The 21,627-nt window shown below is 37.2% G+C and overlaps 5 protein-coding genes, 1 non-coding gene and 1 pseudogene across 6 annotated transcripts; 4 read left to right on the top strand and 3 right to left on the bottom strand.

Annotated features, from left to right (window-relative positions):
• The first annotated feature begins 5,122 nt into the window (after window positions 1–5,122).
• On the top strand, window positions 5,123–5,422 carry LOC126795550 (auxin-induced protein 15A-like). The gene has a single exon (XM_050522367.1). The coding sequence runs from the start codon at window positions 5,123–5,125 to the stop codon at window positions 5,420–5,422; it is 300 nt and encodes a 99-aa protein (XP_050378324.1).
• Window positions 5,423–6,489: 1,067 nt separating this feature from the next.
• LOC126795549 (pentatricopeptide repeat-containing protein At1g77170, mitochondrial-like) lies at window positions 6,490–7,103 on the bottom strand. The gene is made up of 2 exons (XM_050522366.1): window positions 6,918–7,103; window positions 6,490–6,828 (listed from the first exon to the last, which is right to left on the bottom strand). Exons 1-2 carry the CDS (start codon window positions 7,101–7,103, stop codon window positions 6,490–6,492), a joined length of 525 nt encoding a protein of 174 aa, XP_050378323.1.
• A 364-nt stretch (window positions 7,104–7,467) lies between these two features.
• Window positions 7,468–8,069, top strand: LOC126795548 (auxin-induced protein 15A-like). Its single transcript, XM_050522364.1, has 2 exons — window positions 7,468–7,530; window positions 7,778–8,069. The coding sequence occupies exons 1-2, from the start codon at window positions 7,468–7,470 to the stop codon at window positions 8,039–8,041; spliced, it is 327 nt and encodes a 108-aa protein (XP_050378321.1). The 3' UTR covers window positions 8,042–8,069.
• Window positions 8,070–9,799: 1,730 nt separating this feature from the next.
• On the top strand, window positions 9,800–10,153 carry LOC126796198 (auxin-induced protein 15A-like). The gene has a single exon (XM_050522964.1). The coding sequence runs from the start codon at window positions 9,818–9,820 to the stop codon at window positions 10,115–10,117; it is 300 nt and encodes a 99-aa protein (XP_050378921.1). The 5' UTR covers window positions 9,800–9,817; the 3' UTR covers window positions 10,118–10,153.
• Window positions 10,154–13,156: 3,003 nt separating this feature from the next.
• On the top strand, window positions 13,157–13,610 carry LOC126796199 (auxin-induced protein 15A-like). Its single transcript, XM_050522965.1, has one exon. The coding sequence runs from the start codon at window positions 13,161–13,163 to the stop codon at window positions 13,458–13,460; it is 300 nt and encodes a 99-aa protein (XP_050378922.1). The 5' UTR covers window positions 13,157–13,160; the 3' UTR covers window positions 13,461–13,610.
• A 780-nt stretch (window positions 13,611–14,390) lies between these two features.
• LOC126796530 (uncharacterized) lies at window positions 14,391–14,487 on the bottom strand (annotated as a pseudogene).
• A 3,537-nt stretch (window positions 14,488–18,024) lies between these two features.
• LOC126796564 (U6 spliceosomal RNA) lies at window positions 18,025–18,127 on the bottom strand. The gene has a single exon (XR_007672404.1). It is a non-coding gene; the product is annotated as a U6 spliceosomal RNA (small nuclear RNA).
• Between the last annotated feature and the right edge of the window lie 3,500 nt (window positions 18,128–21,627).

Raw genomic sequence — 21,627 nt, 5'->3', positions numbered from 1 at the left:
TCTTGCTAAATTACATAAGCTTTGAATCCTGTTTTGTATAACTCATAAATACAAACATTGGAAACTCTCCAAGTTTGTCTCTTTGTTTCATTCATAATTTCAATATGGTATTAGAGCAGGCTTCATATATTTAGGACCTGCTTCTGCATTCCATTCCTTCTTTCATCTTTAGATTAATTTCTTGTTGTGCCAGTCTTTCATAATATGACTGGTGGTGGCAATATTGGAGATGCTTCAGGTTCTGCATCATTTGTAGCTGAAGTAAATGACTTTAACACCAACCTTCGACTTATTCCTACTCTTCTTAATGAGCATAGCTATCTCTCTTAGTCCAGAGAGGTCAAGCGTGCCCTTGAAGGGAAAAGACTGCTAAGTGCCATTGATGACAAAGTCTCCATTCCATCTACCTTTGCAAAGAAATATGCTGCATGGTTTGCTCAAGATCAACTACTCATGACATGGATATTAAATTCCATGGAACTAAAGATGCGTGAAATATTTGGTTATGTTAAATCCTCCCTACAGCTGTGGAAAAAGGTCAAATACCTATATGGTGACTTAAACAATGTTGCACGTATCTTTGAGCTCAAGAAAGAGATGACTGAGGTGTAGCAAAGTAATTTTGGTTTTGTTCAATATCTTGGTAGTTTGAAAATTTTGTGGAATGAGCTAGATCAGCATCGTCCATTTACTACTGATAGAAAGACGTTGCTAAAAAGGGCTGAAGAGGATCATAGTTTCTTGTTGCTTGCTAATTTAAGTCCTGAATATGATGATGTGAAGAGTCATTTGTGTATGTCATTTGAGTTTCCCTCTTTTCCAAGCTGTGTGTAATACTATACAGAGAGAAGAAACAAGAAGGAAGGTGATGAGAGCTGATGTTTCAATGGTTGATCAAGGCAATGAAGCAAGAGCTTTTTCTAGCTCAAGCTCAAATGCTAGACCTTACAAGGGAAGAAGGTCTGATCTCAAATGTACTTATTGCATTTCCATTGGTAGATCTTGTATATGTCATGAGGAGAAAACCTGTTGAATTTTGCATCCTGAGTTAGAGCCAAAGTTCAATAATGAATCCAAGGGTCGATGAAGGTGATTCCAACTGCTAGAGCTAATGTGGCTGAAGGAGATGGCTCAGAAGCTATGTTGAACTTCACTGCAAATCCTATTACTCTCATAAATGAGTTTGCAGCTTTTCTTCAATAGAAGCAAGGCAATGCTCATCCTAAGGATGCTACAACAATGCTAGGAAAATTTTTTGGTTATTTAGCAGATGGAAAATTAGCTTCTAGAGATGAAATTCCGGGCATCATTTATGCCATTTCTACTGCTCTTAACCTTAGTAAAAATCATGATTTTTAGATTGTTGATTCAAGTGCTTCTGATCATATGACATATGACGCATCATACTTAAATAATATTCACTTCTCAGAAAAACCATATTTTGTGTCAGTTGCTAATGGGAATAGAGTGCCTATCTTAGGAAAAGGGAAACATGAACTTATTTTCTGATCATAAACAGTCAAGTGTCATGTATGTGTCATATTTTCCTTTCAAACTCTTATATGTTGGGAGATTGACTCATCTGTTGAATTTTTTGGTTTTATTCTCTCAATCCAATGTCATATTTCAGGATCGAGTGACAATGAGGAAGATTGGTGAGGGGTTTTACTTGAGTAGATTATACTATATTTCTACTTCCCCAACTTTTTGCAAAGAGTCTTCTTGCTGAATTGAAATCATCTATTCGACAACAGTTATGACACATACATTTAGTTCATTCTTCAACTCATGTTTTGTCTCATCTATTCCCAAATCTATGTAGACATGTTTCGGAATGTGAAACTTGTCACAAATCTAAGTCTACTAGACTAACTTTTTCAAACTCTTTATCTAGAGCTTCTATGAAATTTGAGCTTGTTCATTCTGATGTATGGGGACCTGCAAAAATGAAATCTTTTTATGATTATAGATATTATGTCTCTTTTATTGATGATTTTTCTAGAACCACATTTGTTTATCTTCTAAAACATAAAAATGAGGTCAAGAAAAGCTTTGAAATTTTTCACAATTTGGTTAAAAATCATTTTTCCTCAAATATATGCTTGTTGAGATCATAAAATGGCACATAGTGTAATTCAAATCTCATGTAAAATTATCTTAGTAAGCATGGCATTCTTCATCAAACAAACTATGTTTACACACCTCAACAAAATGGTGAAAAATACGGATATGTTAGAAAAAAACTCGAGCTATAATGAGTCAAGCCAATGTTCCAAAGAGATTTTGGTCTAATGCTATCCAAACAACTACATACATCATCAACAGACTACCCTCAAGGGTTCGCGGATTTAAATCTCCGTATTAAATGTTGAAGGTGTCACATCTCGGAAGAGTAAATGACGGTATTAGAATTTAAAAATTTAGATTAAAAAGCGAACAAACGAACAAGTCCGCTCGAACACTCGCTAGTTTGGAAACATGTAGAAATATTTCGCAAACAACATAACAATTGAAGTTCACAAGCGTAACTTGATTTCAAAATGGAGAGACAAATCACAATTACACTTTGAAAATAATTATGCGAGTTTTACAATATTTTGAAACAACGGAAAGTGATCAAAGAGTCACCGGCTCAAAACAAGTACAATTATGGCAACCCAAAATATACAACAAAGGAGACAAACAAGAGTTACACCTCGGAAAATTCATATAACAAGTAGTACAATATATAAAAGAGCTAATAAACTAAAGATGACTTCAAACATCTCAAATGATGTGTACTCCTAAACTTCACATTTCCTAAAACCCTTGCTAGCTCCTAACCTGCATAGAAACTATAGTATGGGTGAGCTTCGTCCTCGCTCACACAGTATGGGCCAGCCCACCTATGTGGTTTGAAAGTAAGGTAGGCTAAGTTTTATGAAAACTTAAAATAGTTTAGATGTGAGCTAGCTTGATAAAACCTTTTATCACAAAAGGGTTAAGTTATCTTTCAAGGAAATCAATGCAAACATGTATGATGACCATCAATAATATCAAGTCAGTGGTGACCGATCCTAGTGACTAGGAGGCGAATGAGTCACCTCTTAAGTCGAGGTCGACTGCCTTTGTTGAAACAACAAAGGAGTGAGAGTGTCAATTTCCTAGAATGCCCTCAATAATACTGTATAGGTTGGATCCAAATCTTAAAACAGAACATTGCTCCTCCAAAGGTTTACAGTTTTCGACACCGAGGGGTTACTGGATTACCGGACCCCATACACTCTCAGGTTTACTTACTCACGATCTATCCGCCTATCCTCGGGTTTTAGCATTTCTAAATCATATATTCAATTCCAACAAATAAACAATCACTGAGGCATAGACAATAAATTTAAGGCACGAAATACACAAAGGGGGTTAGCTCACCCTACATTAATTAAAGTGCAGAATCCTCGTTGCTATTCCAGTTCCGAAATAACGCTGCTGTTATTGCTCCAGCTTTGTACGATTTCGTTGCGTCAACTCTGAATCCATTTATCAAAGAGTCAATATTAATTTCCGAGTATCGTAAATTGACTTGATTCAGTATTCCTAGTTTGACCAGGAAAGTCAAAAGGTTGACTTTATGTTAACCAAGTATTCGTGGGTTGACCTTAAGCCGCATCAGGAGGAAAAAATCTGGGTTTTTCGGGATGAGCAGTACCGGTCCGAATTTCTGATTTTTCTTCCCCTTTTTCTTTTTAATTCCTCTATTTATACTTTTTTTTTTAAAAAGTCCAAATACATTTTGATTCATAACTTCTTCATACGAACTCTGATTTAGGCATGCCGCGTGTTCACGAATTTGTATTGACAAACTCTACGACTTTCATGAATGAAATTTTCTGAGATTCTTAATGGATAAAAAGTGAACTCTTGACCCGTCACGATAACGTTTCTGTGTATAAATCGATCGAACACTTTCGTTTCTCCCTCGTACTATATAATCAGATCACCACTAATTTAAATATCTTCGAACAATAATTAGAAAATAATAATTTGTAAATTTCCGGGATATTACAATTACACATACCAAGCATTATAATTTGTAGTCCAAGAAAAAATATCAAAAGTATTACAATTAAGAGATCTGCACATAAAACCTGAAATAGTCAATATGGTAAAGGATAATATAATAGCAGATGAGAAAATATTTGTATTTTTTTGTAACGGATACAGTAGCTTTTGCGGGTCAAGATTAAGAGAAAACCAGAAGTCCAGAACAGACATAAATACAGAAGTCCTGTGGCGGCATTTTCAGATCAAAAGTCTGGGAATTAAAGTAGGGAGTAGAAAACAATAATCAGAACACCATTCCTAATTGACACACAAGTAATTTTAGAGAATTTCTAGGAGAAAACAAGCAAACAGCATAAACATATGTACCTGTACGCATAACACAAATATGGAAGTGCGCGCGTATGTGGGAAAATCTGTGTATGTATTTGTAGTCAACAAAATTTCGTAATGGCTATGTAAAAGAAAAAAAAAACGCTTGAAGCTCATAGTTGATCAATGCCTGAGCTACTCTCTTGTCAAGATTCACCATCAACTTATTTTTGTTGATCAAAAATAGAAAATGAAATAATTCATCAAGTTGATGGAAGTGAGATCATAAATCTGATTGTGTTAAGCAGAAAACCCACATGCTATCTAGGCTTGGTAATCCATCAATTCTTGTCTGGAAAGACACATACACACCAGCTTAGTAAAGAACAAGTCTGAATCCCAGAAGATTTCTCACTTTGGGTGGTTCCTCTCTTGTCTGACAACTCAAGGAAGTATCAACCGACAGAAGCATATGAATTTGCTAGGGCAGTTTGCTGGGGAATGATTTATGTGAACTTGTGAAGGACAAGACAAACCCATGTAATTTCTTAATTTTAAACAAGTTGGTGTCCATCATTGATGCCAACTTAACCACTCATTTTGTGTAGCAGAAGATCTTCCACACCTCCTTTCCGCATCTATAAATACAAACTAAAATCAATCATCAAGAACTCAAGTATTCTGCTTGACAAACATCAAATATTACACTTGGTTCCTCATCATATCAAGATTTTTCATTTTTCTTTCTTTTTTGGATAAGCATATAGAAACTATGGGTTTCCGTCTCCCTGGAATTTCAAGCACCAAGAGAAGTCTTATTTGGTCTGTTTCTAATGGAAACCAGACAGCTTCAAAGACCTTAGATATCCCAAAAGGGTATTTTGCGGTGTATGTTGGAGAGAGCCAGAAGAAGCGATTTGTCATTCCACTATCATACTTGAACCAACCTTCATTTATGGATTTGTTGAGTCAAGCTGAAGAAGAATATGGATACGATCATCCCATGGGCGGTATCACAATTCCTTGCAGTGAGGACAGATTCCTTGATCTCACTTCCAACTTAAGTGTGTGACTGAATGATGAAATGAAAATGGGATCCAACTTCATATTCCCCAGGCACCAGGATTTCAGAACATGTAGCTGAGTCCATATGAAGAAGTGTTGGGACTATGATTGGTCGTCAATCAAATTAATCCACCTCTTTGCTAAAGGGAAGATTCTCAAACTATGAAGATGCTCTGGAGCTAGAGGATTCGAAATTTATATAGCAGACAGATGGCATGCTCCATGTGGAATCACAAAAACAACTCATCAAATACCACACCTCCATTTTTGGATGCAAAGACAGTGAAATTTTGTCTTAAATCTGACGTAAAATTCCTTCCAGAATCATGAAATTGGAATATATGAATACAGTGTAATCCTCATCAACTTTGTTAATTGTCTTGCTTTATATTAAATGGAAGCATACTTCTACAACAAACAAAGTAATAGGCTAATAGACGATAGTATTAATCTGTTATCCAGTCATCCAAAATTAATCTGTTAGTATCCTTTCTCGCTAAAATATATATGTAGAAAGAGATGTTAAGTTGTTAGCACACTCACCAAAGAGTTATACACTTATTTAAAATTGAGTCAAGAAGATAAATGCAACAAGGAAGCAGAAAATTGGTGCAACTGAGGGTTGAAGTTCTTTGTAGAAAATTTAATGGCAGAAATAGACATGCAGCAGCTCAGTTGTGATGTACCTTTAGAAATTCCCAATGATGACAATGTCCAGACTGCAGAAGGGATATTATGAATTTCTTAAGCTGGTAGTTTTGATTTTGATTTTAAAGATTTATTAGTGTCATGAAAGACTCAAATCATTGCTAGATTATAAGGAGATGGCCGGAAGCTTGGGGATAATAAATTAAATCTGAAGTGGTATGGAATGACAACTTTCTATAGCAACAAATTGGAGAAGCATTATTCCCCTAAAAGATTTTTCTTTTCTATCATAACTTCCTAAGAACAATCTACTTAGCCACCACCTACCAGTAACATGAACCATCTTTGAAGCTTCCATAATGACTGCGGTCTATCAGTACCTTTATAAATCCAACAACCACTGAGCAATGCACCCCAGACTATACATTAGGCTTCATAGGCATGGAATTGATCATATTCTGTGCTTTGGCAACTTGCAAGACGACCAGCACAGCTGAGAAGATCAACCACACACCCGTAATGCTCAATCTTGGGAGATATTTCATATATTCTCTCCATCATATCATAATACTCGAGCCCCTTGTGCACCAAACCAGCATGAGTACATGCTGTCAATAAGCCCATAAACGTGATTTCATTTGGCACCAAACCATGCTCAATCATACCAACAAAACACTCGGAAGCTTCATCAGCATGCCCATTCATGGCCAACCCACATTCCTGCATTTCCCTAAACATCCCCACCGCCTCAGCACACCTCTCATTCTGCGCATACCCTGCAATCATAGCGTTCCACTATACCACATCCTCTGCGGCATCGCGTGGAAAAGCCGCCCGCGCTTCCTCCAGCTCACCCGACTTGGCCAAGAGAACAGTCTTGCCAACCATGCCGCCAAACACCCTCCTAGCCTCACCAACCTGGCAACCTCCCCACTTACGCAGTATCCAGAAACCCCAGTGTTCCACGACACAACATCTCTCACACGCATTTCGTCGAACAGCTTCTGTGCAACCGAAAACCTCCCAACCTTAAGCCGCATCTCGGTTGTTGTGAGGGTTTTGAAATTGCGCGGGTTGCAATTAAATAGGGACCTCAAGTTAACGCCGTCACTAACGGCGTATACGCGCTTGACCAATCCAAACCAGGACCAAACTCAGGTTGTAGAAACTTGAAAATATAGAAATTTCAGTTCTGGCATGTTTCTGCAATACTGGACAGAGATTCTTCATTAGTATATATCATAAATTGATCGGAGGACGCTAGCTTATGAGAATGGCAAGACAAACCCATGTGAGATATCATGATTTCTCTACCCTTATTCAACCAACTCATTTCATGTACATTCTTCATCACCAACTTACATGCTTATCTATCACATCACTTTGATAGATGGATTGTAATCTATGGTAGGTCTCCTTTTGTCTGCTATATTTCAAAAGGTGGTAGGGAGCAATGTTCATATCCAAGTATATATATACAGGCTGGTACCATTTATATGTGATTTGGGTAGGAGGACAAACCCATGTGGTTTCTCACAGGCTAATGTTCCTACCACCAGTCAAATTCATGTAGCAGATGATTTTCCACATACCATTTATTCATCTTTATATACACACACAAACACAACTCCTCTCCTTGCAAGCATCAAATTTAATCCTCTTATTTATTCCCCAAGTCTTCGGAAATCTTTTCTTCCTTCTTTGATCACTTCAGTATATAAACAACACGGGTTTCCGATTGCCTCGAATTGCTGGCACAAAGACACCAGGTATCCCAAAAGGCTACTTTGCCGTCTATGTTGTGAAGAGCCAGAAGAAACGATTTGTGGTTCCAATATCATATTTGAACCAACCTCTGTTTCAGGATTTGCTTAGTCAAGCTGAAGAAGAATTTGGATACCATCACCCAATGGGTGGTATCACAATTCCTTGCACAGAGGACACCTTCATCGATCTCACCTCTCGTTTAAGTGTGTGAGTAAACACTAATAAATGGGATGATGGATCCAAAACATCCTCATTTCAAAACTGCTGCTGACTGCTGAGTCAAGATGGAACAAGAGTCTTTCGTTGATAACTTGGTCGTCCACTGAAGCAAATCACTCGTGTGGAGGACAATACAGCCATTCTTGGAGCTGCTTCCGAGCTGAGAGTTTTAATGAGCTGAAGCTGCTTCTGAGGTGTGAGATATTCCAGATATTAAAGAAGAACCAAATCACATCTACGAAGCAGGCCAGTAAATATGAATTTTGCATATGCTCCTTAAGCAAATAGTCTAAACTCATCATACTCCAAATCCTCAACTGAATGACAGTCAAGTTCTGTCTTTCTGATACTATGTCTTGTTCTGTAGAATAACTAGAATATATGGGAATGAGAAACTTTACTTCCTAATTTTTATCATGGCATCTTTCTTCTTGTAGCGATATAAATCCCCACTCACAGCATACGTTGAAAAGGAAATAATACATGATATAATGCCCTATCTCATTTTCCGTAATGTCATGCATTCCTAATATAGGATGGTCTTCTATCAGACACATATGAGCATTACCACTATAATATCTACAGATAGAGCCTGGAATTGTCAATACGGTAAATTAGCATACTGTAGCAGATGAGAATTTAACAAAAGAAAAGTAAAGTAATAAATGAAATAGTTTTTTTTGTGAATAAAGCAAGAGAGAAAACCAGACTTGGAAATACATAAAGAAATGAGTGTGGAGTGCTTTCCATTGATGAAGTACAGATTTTCCTCTGTGGTGACAATTTCAAGCATTGATCAGCAGCATGATAATCTCCGAGTACAAAGTGCTAATAAGGTAATGGTACCACAGTTACTGATGTTGCAACAAGTATTTTCATTGATACATTACAATGTTATACATACGAGAATTGGTAAAGTTCCAGATACGAGGCTACCTGCAGAAATGATGCACCGGTTGGACTACTTAACAACTTAACTAGAAATTGACAAGGAAATAGTTACTGCACTAATTTATATAGAGACATTATTCCCAAGAAACACAATTAACACATATGACTAGGATCAAGTCAGAGTAGAAAAAAGGATTATCTGAAACCATCCTTACGGCCCAAGTAATCAAAATTCAGAAAATTTTCAGTTCAACAAGCAAACGACATAAATGTATATGTACCTGTTGACCAAAATTTTTTTTATGCTTGAAACTCATGCTTAAATCAATACCTGAGCTGATTGACCCTCAACTGACTTCTGTTCCTTAATTTGAAAAGATTATTTAATTCCACAGCTTGTTGGAAATGCATATCATAGATTTCATAAATGAACAAGCAAAACCACTTGCTAGGTTGGCTTGGTCATCCACCAGTTCTTATCTTCAAAGCAACCCTACACAAAAGTTGTGACTAGAACTGTATGTCTGAAGCTAAGAGATATCTCACTTTGGGTGGTCCGTTTATTGTGTGTCAACCCAAGCAAGTACCAAACGACAGTAGCATATGTATCTGCTGGAGGATGAGTTATGTGACAGACAAGACGAAGCCATGTGATTTCTTGATTTGAAACAAGTTGGTGGCCATAATCGGTGGAAACTTAACCACTCACTTTGTGTAGTAAATGATCTTCCACAGTTCCTTTCGGCGTCTATATATACACACCCAAATTAATCATCAGAGAACTCAAGTTTTCTCCTTGGTAAACATCAAAGATTACACTCGTTTCCCTCTTCCTTCCAATATTTTCATTGTTCTTTCTCATTAGCATATAGAAACCATGGGTTTCCGGCTCCCAAGAATTTCAAACACCAGGAGAATTCTTACTCGATCTCTTTCTAATGGAAGCCAGACAGTTTCAAAGACCTTAGATATCCCAAAAGGCTACTTTGCAGTCTATGTTGGAGAGAGCCAGAAGAAGCGATTTGTGATTCCAATATCATACTTGAACCAACCTTCATTTATGGATCTGCTGAGTCTAGCTGAAGAAGAATATGGATACGATCATCCTATGGGTGGTATCACAATTCCTTGCAGTGAGGACACTTTCCTTGATCTCATTTCCAGCTTAAGTGTGTGACTGAAGGATGAAATGAAAATGGGATCCAACTTCATATTCAAAAGGCATCACAGCCTCAGAACCAGCTGCTGAATCAACATGAAGAAGAGGCTATGATTTTTCGTCAACTGAATCGACTTTCCTCTTGGCTGAACAGAAGCCGAAGCTTCTACGGAGCTGAAAGACACAATCATGAAGCAGACAAACAGCAACTACATGTTATTTCACAAAAACAATTTGTCTGAATATCTCAATTCCATTTGAACTCAAACACGATGAAGTTTTGCCTCAATCCAATGTAAACTTACTTCTCCCAGCATCAATCGTGGGAATATTATACAATACAGTCCAATTCTTTACAACTGTGTTATCTTATTTTGTATTTGAGCACTGCCAGTGTATACTATCAGATTCATAGGTTTACAAAAAATAAAGTAACATTCTATAGCTCTTAACGTGACATACCACACCATTTTGACGTCCAGTCATTAAAAATCAATCTGTTTATGGTAAAATATATCTGCAGAAGGAGAGTTTAAGCTGTTAGCTTGATGACCTCTGCAGCATTGAAGACAAAAAATTTGTTCATTATGGATAATCATAAAGTATAAGCTTATATATGAGCTCTTCTATTGGCCCAAATTGAAGACTCCATAAAAGAGTTTTCAGACACATTCAGACAAAGACGGGTTTTCTGAGTTTCAATCTAAACCAAGAATCAAACTAAAAATAAAGAATACTCAATAAATTCAAATAAGCACAAGAAATGCAGGGTCGATTCATGAAACAGCTAGAACTCTGTGCTCACAATTAATTTCTAATCATTTTTTCTCGAATGATCGAATACAACCACTCAGCTTACTCATCTGACCGAAGTTGCATAGCCATAACAAGAATTCCAAAATAAAAGACAAACACAAAAGTAGCAGTTCCTGAGAGGCATTTTATCAAACAGCGAGCGAGCAAGAACCTCAATTTGTCATGCCCTTGGGATTCAGTGGACTGAGATGCAGAAAGAGGAGATTAAAAAACAAAAGGCCATTTATCAATTTATGCCAGTCCTTGGCCTGATAGAGATGGTTTAATGCATAGTCACTTACGACATAGACACACAGTCTATACTACTGGAAAATAGAAGTGATACTGATAAATTCTATCGAGTTATTTCTCAAAAATTGTTCCAGACATGCATTTTGAAAGCTCAATCTTCTTGTCATTCACATGAGTGCACATGATAATTTGTTCCACAATGCATAGCATACAGTTATCAATGCATAGAGTTATTAATCACTGAATCTGACATGTAGCCTACAAATTAACCACCATATCCATTAGTGAAAAACCAGGGAGTTCAAATTGGAGCCACTGACAACTTATGTCAAGTCCATATCTCAGTTAATACCAGGGCTATCTGTTTTTATAAAGAACTGCAAAAGCAAGCAAAAGAAATTTCTTTTAAATGGTTTCTTTTCTTGCTAAGGGGAGAAACAACAATAACAACAATAAGTATATAAATGTTGAAGAGCAACTTTCACAATAAGCAACAGACCACTGTACCTAACCAAAGTGGGCAGTGCAGCGTCCTTGATTTTTAAAGTTTATCAAAACCAAATATAATCATAAGTAGATAATTATGCAACATGAAAGTAGTAGACGCAGTGAATGAGGCATTAAAGAACAGTGACACTACAATAATAAAGAAATCAACAAAAATAAATAAAGGACTAAACGGTAATAATTGGACTCAGCTGCAACACAAAAAGACAGGACCAAAAATGTTGCATATATTTCGCACCTGTGCCAGTAAAATGGTTTCACAGGAAGAGTCATAACATCTATAAAGATTGAAGAAAACAATTGGATACCTATTTCATGAATAAAGAGAAAGAGAAACAAACAATGGACATAGGCATCTTGTTTCTCATGGGTAAAAAATTGCAGGTCAATATAAACTGAACAGATACCTCGATCAAGTTGGCAGAGGGGGAAAAGGAAGATAACAAAGAGTGAAGAAATGCAGTATAAAGATTTCTTGCAGTAAGAAAAGGACAGAATTTAGAAAACTGGAGTGCATGTTTAGAGTAATAATATTTCCCTGAGAATTAAGTACTAGCAGGGAAAAGGTACAGCGTGCATGCTCTAACAAACATCGGAAATTGGAAGTTAACTCTGAAAGTTTAGACTTGAATACACTGCTGAGAAATCCTGGGAGAGAAACAGCTTTTCTTAATTCGAGTAAAGAGGTTCAATTGCAAATAAGTTCCTTTGAGGCATATAACTGAGGTTTTGATGCATTGGAAATATCTATATGGAAAGATAGCGAGATGGGGCATACGTAATTGAAAAATGTGAACCATGTTTTAGATTTTGCAATCTTCTTATATGATTAGAACAAGTAGATTAAGTTTGGATTATTAACTTCAAAGGTCTATACAAGTTTGTAATTGGCCCAATTCAATCATGACTACATTATTCTCAAAAAAAAAAACATGACTACATTATTGAGATATTTAAAACCAATACCTGTGTTGCTAACCAAAGTGAAGTACTTACTCATTTTGTTGAGAAAAGGTTATTATAGATATGATACATGAAGCAGACACAACATGCTAGGCTGGCTTGGCCATCCACCAATTCTTGTCTGTAAGAAACATAAATAGCCAGCAGTCCAGTGGTGGAAAGAAATGCAAGTCTGAATCATGATTATCGATCACGAGTCCTTATCTAATAGGCTTTGGAAGATGGATGTCTTACTTCTGATCCCTGTGACCCTATCTTGTCTGTCATCTCAAGGAAGTAGGGAAAGATGTTCAGAAAAAAAAAAAAAAAGGACGGCAGCATAGCATCTGCTGGGGTTTGAGCAATGTGACAGTGAGACAAACGCATGTGTTTTCTTGATTTGAAACAAAATAGTGTCCCTCATTGGTGCCAATCTTAACCACTCATTTCATGTAGCTAACAATCTTCCAACTCAATCCTCTCATTCATTAAACATCAAAACTTTCTCTCTTTTCCAGATCCTTCAAGTCTTTTAATTGTTTAACCACTTGAGAATATAGAAACCATGGGTTTCCGGCTGCCTAGAATTTCAAGCCCTAAGAGGAGTCTTATTCAGTCACTATCTAATGGAAACGAGACAGCTTCAAAGACCTTAGATATCCCGAAAGGCTATTTTGCAGTCTATGTTGGAGAGAGCCAAAAGAAGCGATTTTTTATCCCAATATCATACTTGAACCAACCTTCATTCATGGATTTTCTGAGTCAAGCTGAAGAAGAATTTGGATACGATCATCCCATGGGCGGTATCACAATCCCCTGCAGCGAAGACACCTTCCTTGAACTCACTTCGAGCTTAAGTGTGTGACTGAATGATGTAAAGCAAAAGGGATCCAACTTCAGATACAAAAATGCATTGGAATTTCAGATCATGCTGTTGCGTCAAGATGAAGAAGAGACAAGGCCATGATTGGTCATCAACTGACTGGACTCACTATTATGTGAGTTTGAAGCTGCAGTGGAGCTGTATTTAAAGATACACAAGTTATGAAGCAGACAAATGATGACATTGTATGCATCTTCACGACAATACTTCATACATCTTCAACAACAATTGGTGCAGCAATCACAGTTCAAGTTTTGAACTGAAAGAAAGTGAAATTATGTGTTCAGACCCATGTAAACTCAGCTCAAAAATTTACTATAATTTACATCAACTTACTTGCCTTATTTTTTGCCACACCATTACCATTAATCACTAAGTTGCAGCAAATATACACAAAAATAATGGCCGAATGCTAATAGTGTATTTGGCATCCAAAACTAACAATGGCAATACTTCATCATTCACACAAGTTTGTAGTGTAACGAAAATGACTTACGGGTTTTGTAATATGAATATGGGAGAGTTGAAAATGAAGATTCTTAATGCAACAAGTTGAGCTATCCTTTTAACCAGCAAAACCATATAAAGACAAAAAGCAAGAACATACAATACAGCAAGTTAATCCAAATTCCATTTTTAAACCCAGAAAGTAGATAAAATGCAAGGGAAGATTCAGCTCACTTGAGCTTGAGAGAGGGGAAGAGGTTCTCACACGCATTTCATCAAATAGGTCGCGAGCAGCAACTTCAGTTTGCGATATGCATCATGAATAACAGAATGACAGAGCCACAGATGATTCTTACTTCTTAGTCACAAAAAGAGACCAGAATTGAAGCGGAACGCATACCCAGAACGCAAAAAGCTCTCAAGTTGGTGGAATGAAAAAGAGGGAGGGAGGGGAAAAAGGGCAAAAAAAATTTGGACCATTTCTCGATTTATGCGTGTCATCCTTGCGCAGGGGCCATGCTAATCTTCTCTGTATCGTTCCAATCTACATAGCACGGAAGCTTGGTTGGACGACCGATTCCCGCTTCGGAAGCGGAAGCGCTCGGAAGCGCGGGGAAGCGCGACGGAAGCGCGATTCCGAAAAAGGTGGGTTTGGAAGCGCGGCGGAAGCGTTGGCTTCCAAATTGGAAGCGCGACAGAAGCGTTGGCTTCTAAATTGGAAGCTCGATGGAAGCGTTAGCTTCCAAATTGGAAGCGCGGCGGAAGCGTTGACTTCCAAATTGGAAGTGTGATTCCTTCTCTACCTCTATTTTATCAATCAATGTCTTGAGACTCTTCTTGTCGTCTCATCTTCTTATTTATTCCGTTAAGCAGTTAAAGATGATCATCATCAATCAATCTAATATGTGTCAGAAATAAGGGGGAGAGATATCAGAAAAATCTAGATGAGAGAGATATAGAGAGAAGACATAGAGTTGTGGAGAGATATGAAAAAAAATCCATATGAGAAAGAGAGACAGAGGGAAGACGAACCTTTTTTTATTATAAATTTCATCTAAGTGATGTCTCTTTGACTTGCACGTGTCCAACACATTCACACTATGTTATACATTCTTTTGTTTGAATTTTGAAATGAAGCTTTAATAATGCTATAATTAAAGATAATCATGGGTTAGAAAATAAGTCATTAATAGTTATCCAGTTATTTTAATACTAGATAAAATAATTAAAAAATAAAATATAAAAATAATATATAATATATATATATATATGATTCTGACGCTTCCAAAACGCACCCGCTTCCTTAATTTTTGGAAAAAAAAAACGCTTCCGCGTTTCCAAACGCTTCGCTTCCACGTACCCGCACCCGATTCCATGCAGCCTAGGTTCCAATTTTATCGGATGACCCCGAAGGGACGAGCTCAATTACTTCCTTAGCATATATGAACTGGCTACTGTAGTTGCTGTTTCTCGATGTGGGATTTCTAGAACACAGCTTCAAAACAGAACGTGCGACTCACGTGCTCTTCTATGGGATGGGACTATGGGAGTAAGGTTATTAGGGGTTATAATCTAACAAACTGTCACTCCTTCAGGCACCCATACAAGTTAATATATTTCTACTCTTTGTACGAACATGAAGATCATGTTACAAGTTTTGACCTCATGGTCTGAGAATCTGAGATGTATATAGAGTAAGAGTATACTTCCTATCAATTAAAATTGTGCTTGAAGCGAGGCAGTTAAGGAGGATGTACATACGTAGATGAATACAGTGCAGATTTTTAACATGCAAATTCAAAGGAAGGGAGGTTATTGCGTAGTCGACTCCCTCAAGTAAATTTTGTTGCTGGTACAACATGTCACCATGACAGTCCTTTACCGACCACCAGATAATTATTGCAGCCTCTCATCATAGCCAAGCTTACCTAACATATATCGCTTGTTAGATATATGATAAAACTTGTGGTAGCTAGTCTTGTTCTTGTCTCTGCTACAACACCATAGGAGGTAGGGAATGTGTTTCTAACCAAGCATACACTGGGGCTGAAGTTGCTCATGTGACTCACAAGCTAGTGTTCCTAATTGGAGCCCATCTCTTTTCTTCTTCACCATTCATTTCATGTAACAGATGATTTTCCACATACCATTTCACCTATATATACACACACATGATCAGCTTCATGAACAACTCAACTCTTCTTCATCTAAGCCCTGTCTCCCAAGTCCTTCGAATTCTTTTCTCCCTTATTTGATCACTTCAGTGTATAGAAACCATGGGTTTCCGATTGCCTCGAATTGCTAACACAAAGACACCAGATATCCCTAAAGGCCACTTTGTGGTCTATGTTGGAAAGAGCCAGAAGAAACGGTTTGTGGTTCCAATATCATACTTGAACAAGCCTTTATTTCAGGATCTGCTGAGTCAAGCTGAAGAAGAATTTGGATACCATCATCCCATGGGTGGTATCATTATTCCTTGCAGTCAAGACACCTTCCTTGAAGTTACTTCCCGCCTTCGTGTGTGAGTCGAGAACACTAATGAAGTGGAGTTGGATCCAAAACATCATCATTTGGAAATTCACAGCTGAGTCAAGCTCAAGAAGAAGCTAACTCATCATCTGCTGAATGACTCCGCCTCTTGCACCGAGGGGGAACGACATCTGGATATTATAAGTTGATTCTGAGCTGATAAGAATAAGGAAGAATCAATATCTCATGAAGCAGGTGAAGAATGTGAGATTGCATGGACTATCCAAGACAAAAATCTATAGCTAGTTCTTGCCTCCAAATTCTGAATGTAACATTTTCTTGTCCTGAAGAAAAATCATTGGAATTGACAATTTATTTCAAAATTTATATTATTATATCCTGATCAACTTTTTAATTAGTTGTCATTAATTTTGCTGTATTGAAATTTTTGTTGTATTTCTCATACCAGTCTAGAAGACTACAACTACGAATTACCAAATCCTAGCAAAATTTGACAAGGAAAGAATACTAATCCGAGGCTTATTTAACAGCATCAAATGAAAATCATATTTCTAATGGCTTATGAATCCATTAGTTTAAGGATATGCAGAGACGCACGACAAACTCAGAGACTAAAATATATAAAACTAGCTAGCAAGGTAATTATTTGTACCACAGTCTACAATATAAAGTGAATACAAGAAAACATATGCAATCAGTGAAATGCTGTTTAGTTGAGTTCCAGCAACTGAATTAACAAATGGGAGAAGATATCCCCATTATTCGAAGTATTGACTTAGCTTCATCAGAGATTGCTTACAAAGAATGAACTATATATACGAACAAGTAAGGTAGTGACTTTCTAATTAACCAGTCAAGGAAGTTGAATGTACTACCTCAAACCTATAAGAGTCATTTAAGCAGACAAACTTACAATATGCATCTTCAACAACAATTGGTGCAACAATCACAGTTCTAGTTTTGAACTGAAAGGGAGTGAATTTATGTGTTCAAACCCATGTAAACATATCTCAAAGAATACACTACAACTCTCATCGACTTACTTGTCTTATTTTTCGCCACACCATTACCATTAGTCACTGACTCGCAGTAGATTTACACAAAATTAATGGTTCAAAGCTAACACCGTATTTGGCATCCGAAATCAACAATGGTGAATACTTCCTCAATCCCACATGTTTACTGGGACGACTTACATGTTATATGATATGAATATGAAGATTATTGATGTAACAAAGTTGAGCCAACCTTTATAGCCAACAAAAACAAATGAGAGCACAATGCAAGAAGAAACAGCCATGTTCAAGTAGCTCGATAAGTCATATACTAGAATTCTAATCTCAAACCCAAGAATTACACATAATGTAATGGAAGAGTGAGTTCAAGTAAGCATTAGAAAGGGAAGAGGATCTCACACGCATTTCATCGAACAGGTTGTGAGCATCAAACCTCAGCTTGTGATATGCATCATAAATTGCTGAATGACCAGAGCCACTGATCATTCTAAGTCACAAAAAGCAAAGATAATGGAAGGAAAACAGAAACCCAGAATGCAAAAAGCTCTGAAAAGCAGGTGAAATCATAGAAAGAAGGGAAAAGAGCGGGAAAAAATTTGGACCATTTCTCGATTTATGCGTGTCATCCTTGCGCAGGGGCCATGCTAATCTTCTCTGTATCGTTCCAATTTTATCGGATGTCCCCGAAGGGACGAGCTCTATTGCTTCCTTAGCATATATGAACAAGCTACTGTAGTTACTGTTCTTGATGTGGGATGCGAAATACATATATTTAGAGAACACCTGCACCTGACGTGTCCTCTCTGAAGGGCAGTTCTACTGTTCTACACTTCTACTTCTATGAGAAATGAGAGTAATCAAGGTTTAAAAACAACAAAATTTAACTGCTTTTAATCAATGTTTCTCCAATAACCTTTATACGAATTTGAAGACCATGTTACAAGGATTTTATATCTGGGTCTAGGTTGCATTGATAGTATAGTTTTATGCGTTAAACACTGTGCTTGAAGTGAGGCAGTTAATTAAGAAGGATGCACAATTGTACATGCATTGATGAATAATGGCATAATGCAGCTCTCGTGTCTTGCAATCTTTTCAGTCACTGGCACATACAAGTAAAAGTCATTGAACGGCTTCAGGTTTTGGGTTTTAAGTTTCTGTTAGGAAATTGGGTTTAACGAACTCCCTAACCTATGACCGAAACTAATTGAAGACAATAATAAATAACAATATAAGCGAACACAAGAATTAACAAGGTTCAGTCAAAACAGTTGACCTACGCCCTCCAGTGATGGTGATGGTGGATTCACTAAATAAGAAAAAGATTACAACTAAAGAACAATTCGGTTCTTCCACACTCTTAGATAATCTCTCTTCTCACAACTTAAATTCTCACAGTATAGAACTCTCTAAATCACCCAATCTCTCAAAACTTGTAACTCTAAATACTTGAACTCTCAATTGATCCACAACCAATCATACTCACAGAATTCCTCTAAACGCATAGCCTCTCCCAAGTGCTATACTCACCATTGACATCTCTGCTCCCTGAACTAAGAAATACGATCTCTTGGAATGATCACCTCGACCACACATCTCGTCGACCACACTTAAAACCATCAATCGGATGTCCCAGATCATTCAGAAGTAACGAATCCAAAATAGAGGAGGAATCAGTTTTGAGCCGCAATCTTAACAGTTTCTTGATGGGAAACGGCAAGTCGATGTTATATAAGCAACACAGTAATGATCAAGCAAAGCCACAGCTATTATTAACTAAGTTTCATTAGTGTACGTTTGGTGGTGATATGTTCACTTGCTGTGTGCCTCTTTCGTAAGCGTTATACGTTATACATTGAGAATCATACTTGTGCACATTCAAAAGCTCAAATAAGGGTGATAGAGCGCCCGGCAATATGATTGTGGCATTCCTAACATGCAAAGAATTGTCCAAACTCTAAACTATACTTGGATGGTTAAGCTTGTGTACGACTTAATTTGGTCTAGTAGATAATTGAAGTGTTCGTCGCTTGAGTAATTTTACTAACTGTGAGTAAAAAAAGTTATTGTGCCATATCATTTCGAGTTTTTAACGTTACCTTAGATTGAATGAAGTTTATCTATGGTTCAAAAACTTATTACGCCTCTATAAAAAAAATAACATAAGAATTATAACGCCTCTAGCTATTTATATATGGTTCAACAATTTCCAAGCTTCGTTTCCAAGATAAAGTGCCTTCTCTCATGAAATTTTTCATGTCAGTTCGAGCTTGGATTCAGTTTATTGCTCCTCATATGCCAGGACACTCTTATGGGGTTTTGGACACTAAGCTTTTAATGGAGCTTGGTGTAACTCCCGTGCCAAAAATTAGGCGAGTTCCTCGTCTTGTTGTTTGGCATCGTCCTCTTATTCCTTGGTTATAGATTAACACTAATGGCCTTGCTAAAGGTAATCTAGGTCCGGCCGCATGTGGTGGTGTTTTCCGAAATAGTTTAGGGCAATTCATCGGCGGTTTTTGCGTTAGCCTTGGTTATCACAATGCTTTCTTCTCTGAGTTGATGGCTGTTATTATTGGGGTTGAATTAGCTTACAGGTTTGGTTGGCATCATATTTGGCTTGAAAGTGACTCAACTAGCGTTTTGGCATGTCTTTCCTCCACTTCTTTCACTCCTCCATGGCCATTGCGTGCTCTGTGGGTTAATTGTCTCCAACGAATTCGGGCCATGCAATTTTTTTCCTCTCATATTATTCGTGAGGGTAATATAGTGGCAGATAAAATCACAAGCTTGGGGTTGACTTCCACTTCTTTAGTTTGGTATGCTACTTCTCCTTCTGTGCTTCTTCCGTTATTATTTATGGATGCCATGGGTTTCTCGTATCACATGGCTCCTTAATCGTGTTTTGCGCATGTTTGAAGTCGCACTTGGGCTACCTATGGCTTGGATCTCTACTCTCAACAGTAGAGTTGTTGTTCTTTTTTCCTTTTGCTTTTGGTTTTGTACAAGAGTAAAAGAACTTATTTGGTTTTTATTCTCTTTTTATTTATTTATTTTTGTTTTTTTCTTTTCTTGTAAGACTTTGTTTTGTTTCTTTTTTAATAATATTTGGAACCGAGCGTGGGGCTGAGCCTCCCAACTAGACTGGGTTCCAAACGCTTAAAAAACAATTTCCAAAGCGTTTAAGGTTATATTAGAACGTTGTGAGCAACGCGTTTTCTTGATTGCTCATTTGGAAATTGTGAAAACTGTACTAAAGACGTTACTTCGTGCTCAGCAAACTTCAATGTCTCTGCTTCTTGGCAAATTTATTGAAACGGATGCAGGCATTTTCCAGGAAGGTCACTTGAAATTAGGGAATCTTGACCCAAATTGTGCCGTTAGTTGGCTTATTTACATTTAGCATGCATTTTCTGCTATTTGTGAAAACTATAAGTATTGTTTAACCAACTTCAAAGTCGTTGTCCGCTAGGTATTTAAATTTTGAAAATGAATACAGGCTTCTTTTTCTTTTTGTGACAATCGATTCAAATTAGTGACAACCTTCAGTACATTGAGTATCGCTTGTTTCCCTAAGCCATTATTTGCTCATGAGTTTTGCTCTCTTCATTGAAACTCAAATGCAGAAGTGCAAACACAGTCACACCTTCAAGCATATTTGGGATCCGAAATACTATATTGTGAATTTATCCATAGAACTTTAGCACTCGATAGAAATGGATGGCATGGGAAAATAGGAGGGCGATCATTTCCGAACCCATGCCACGGGTAAAACTTCTCTACCTGCTATAGCTGCTTTCTCTTTCGCTATCAATTTTGTCAAGTTATTAATGTACATACATATACACGTTATAGACTTAGGGGGGCTCCTTCTTCTTCATTGGTTACTTGCCAAATTCAGCATATTCGTTGAAGGAATCACTACAAAGTGTGACCTGGGAAACTGGAAGTGGTATCAGAGATGCTTGGAGAAATTAAGATTCCTCAGGAGATTTGCAATTTGATCATCTACATATCTAACAGACCAAGACCAAGCTATCCCTCCAACGTGTGCAACGAAGCTTTTGCGGGAAGGACTGCAAAGTGATTGTGTATACTTCAAATCTGAGACATATATATATATATATATATATATGAACATTTTAATAGCTTATGAATATTCATCTCCTTGCTCTTTTACTTCCAATATATATATA

The sequence above is a fragment of the Argentina anserina genome, chromosome 5, assembly GCF_933775445.1.
Source record: "Argentina anserina chromosome 5, drPotAnse1.1, whole genome shotgun sequence".
Lineage (NCBI taxonomy): Eukaryota > Viridiplantae > Streptophyta > Magnoliopsida > Rosales > Rosaceae > Argentina > Argentina anserina.
This window is presented reverse-complemented; position numbering and strand designations above follow the sequence as displayed.

Bases quoted from the DNA above. Each gene is read 5' to 3' on its own strand.
- LOC126795550 (XM_050522367.1), top strand. From the start codon at position 5,123: ATGGGTTTCCGTCTCCCTGGAATTTCAAGCACCAAGAGAAGTCTTATT.
- LOC126795549 (XM_050522366.1), bottom strand. From the start codon at position 7,103: ATGCGGCTTAAGGTTGGGAGGTTTTCGGTTGCACAGAAGCTGTTCGAC. The intron at 6,829-6,917 runs GTGAGCTGGAGG...GGGTATGCGCAG, and splicing joins TGTTCTCTTGGCCAAGTCGG to AATGAGAGGTGTGCTGAGGC.
- LOC126795548 (XM_050522364.1), top strand. From the start codon at position 7,468: ATGGTAGGTCTCCTTTTGTCTGCTATATTTCAAAAGGTGGTAGGGAGC. The intron at 7,531-7,777 runs GTATATATATAC...TGATCACTTCAG, and splicing joins GGAGCAATGTTCATATCCAA to TATATAAACAACACGGGTTT.
- LOC126796198 (XM_050522964.1), top strand. From the start codon at position 9,818: ATGGGTTTCCGGCTCCCAAGAATTTCAAACACCAGGAGAATTCTTACT.
- LOC126796199 (XM_050522965.1), top strand. From the start codon at position 13,161: ATGGGTTTCCGGCTGCCTAGAATTTCAAGCCCTAAGAGGAGTCTTATT.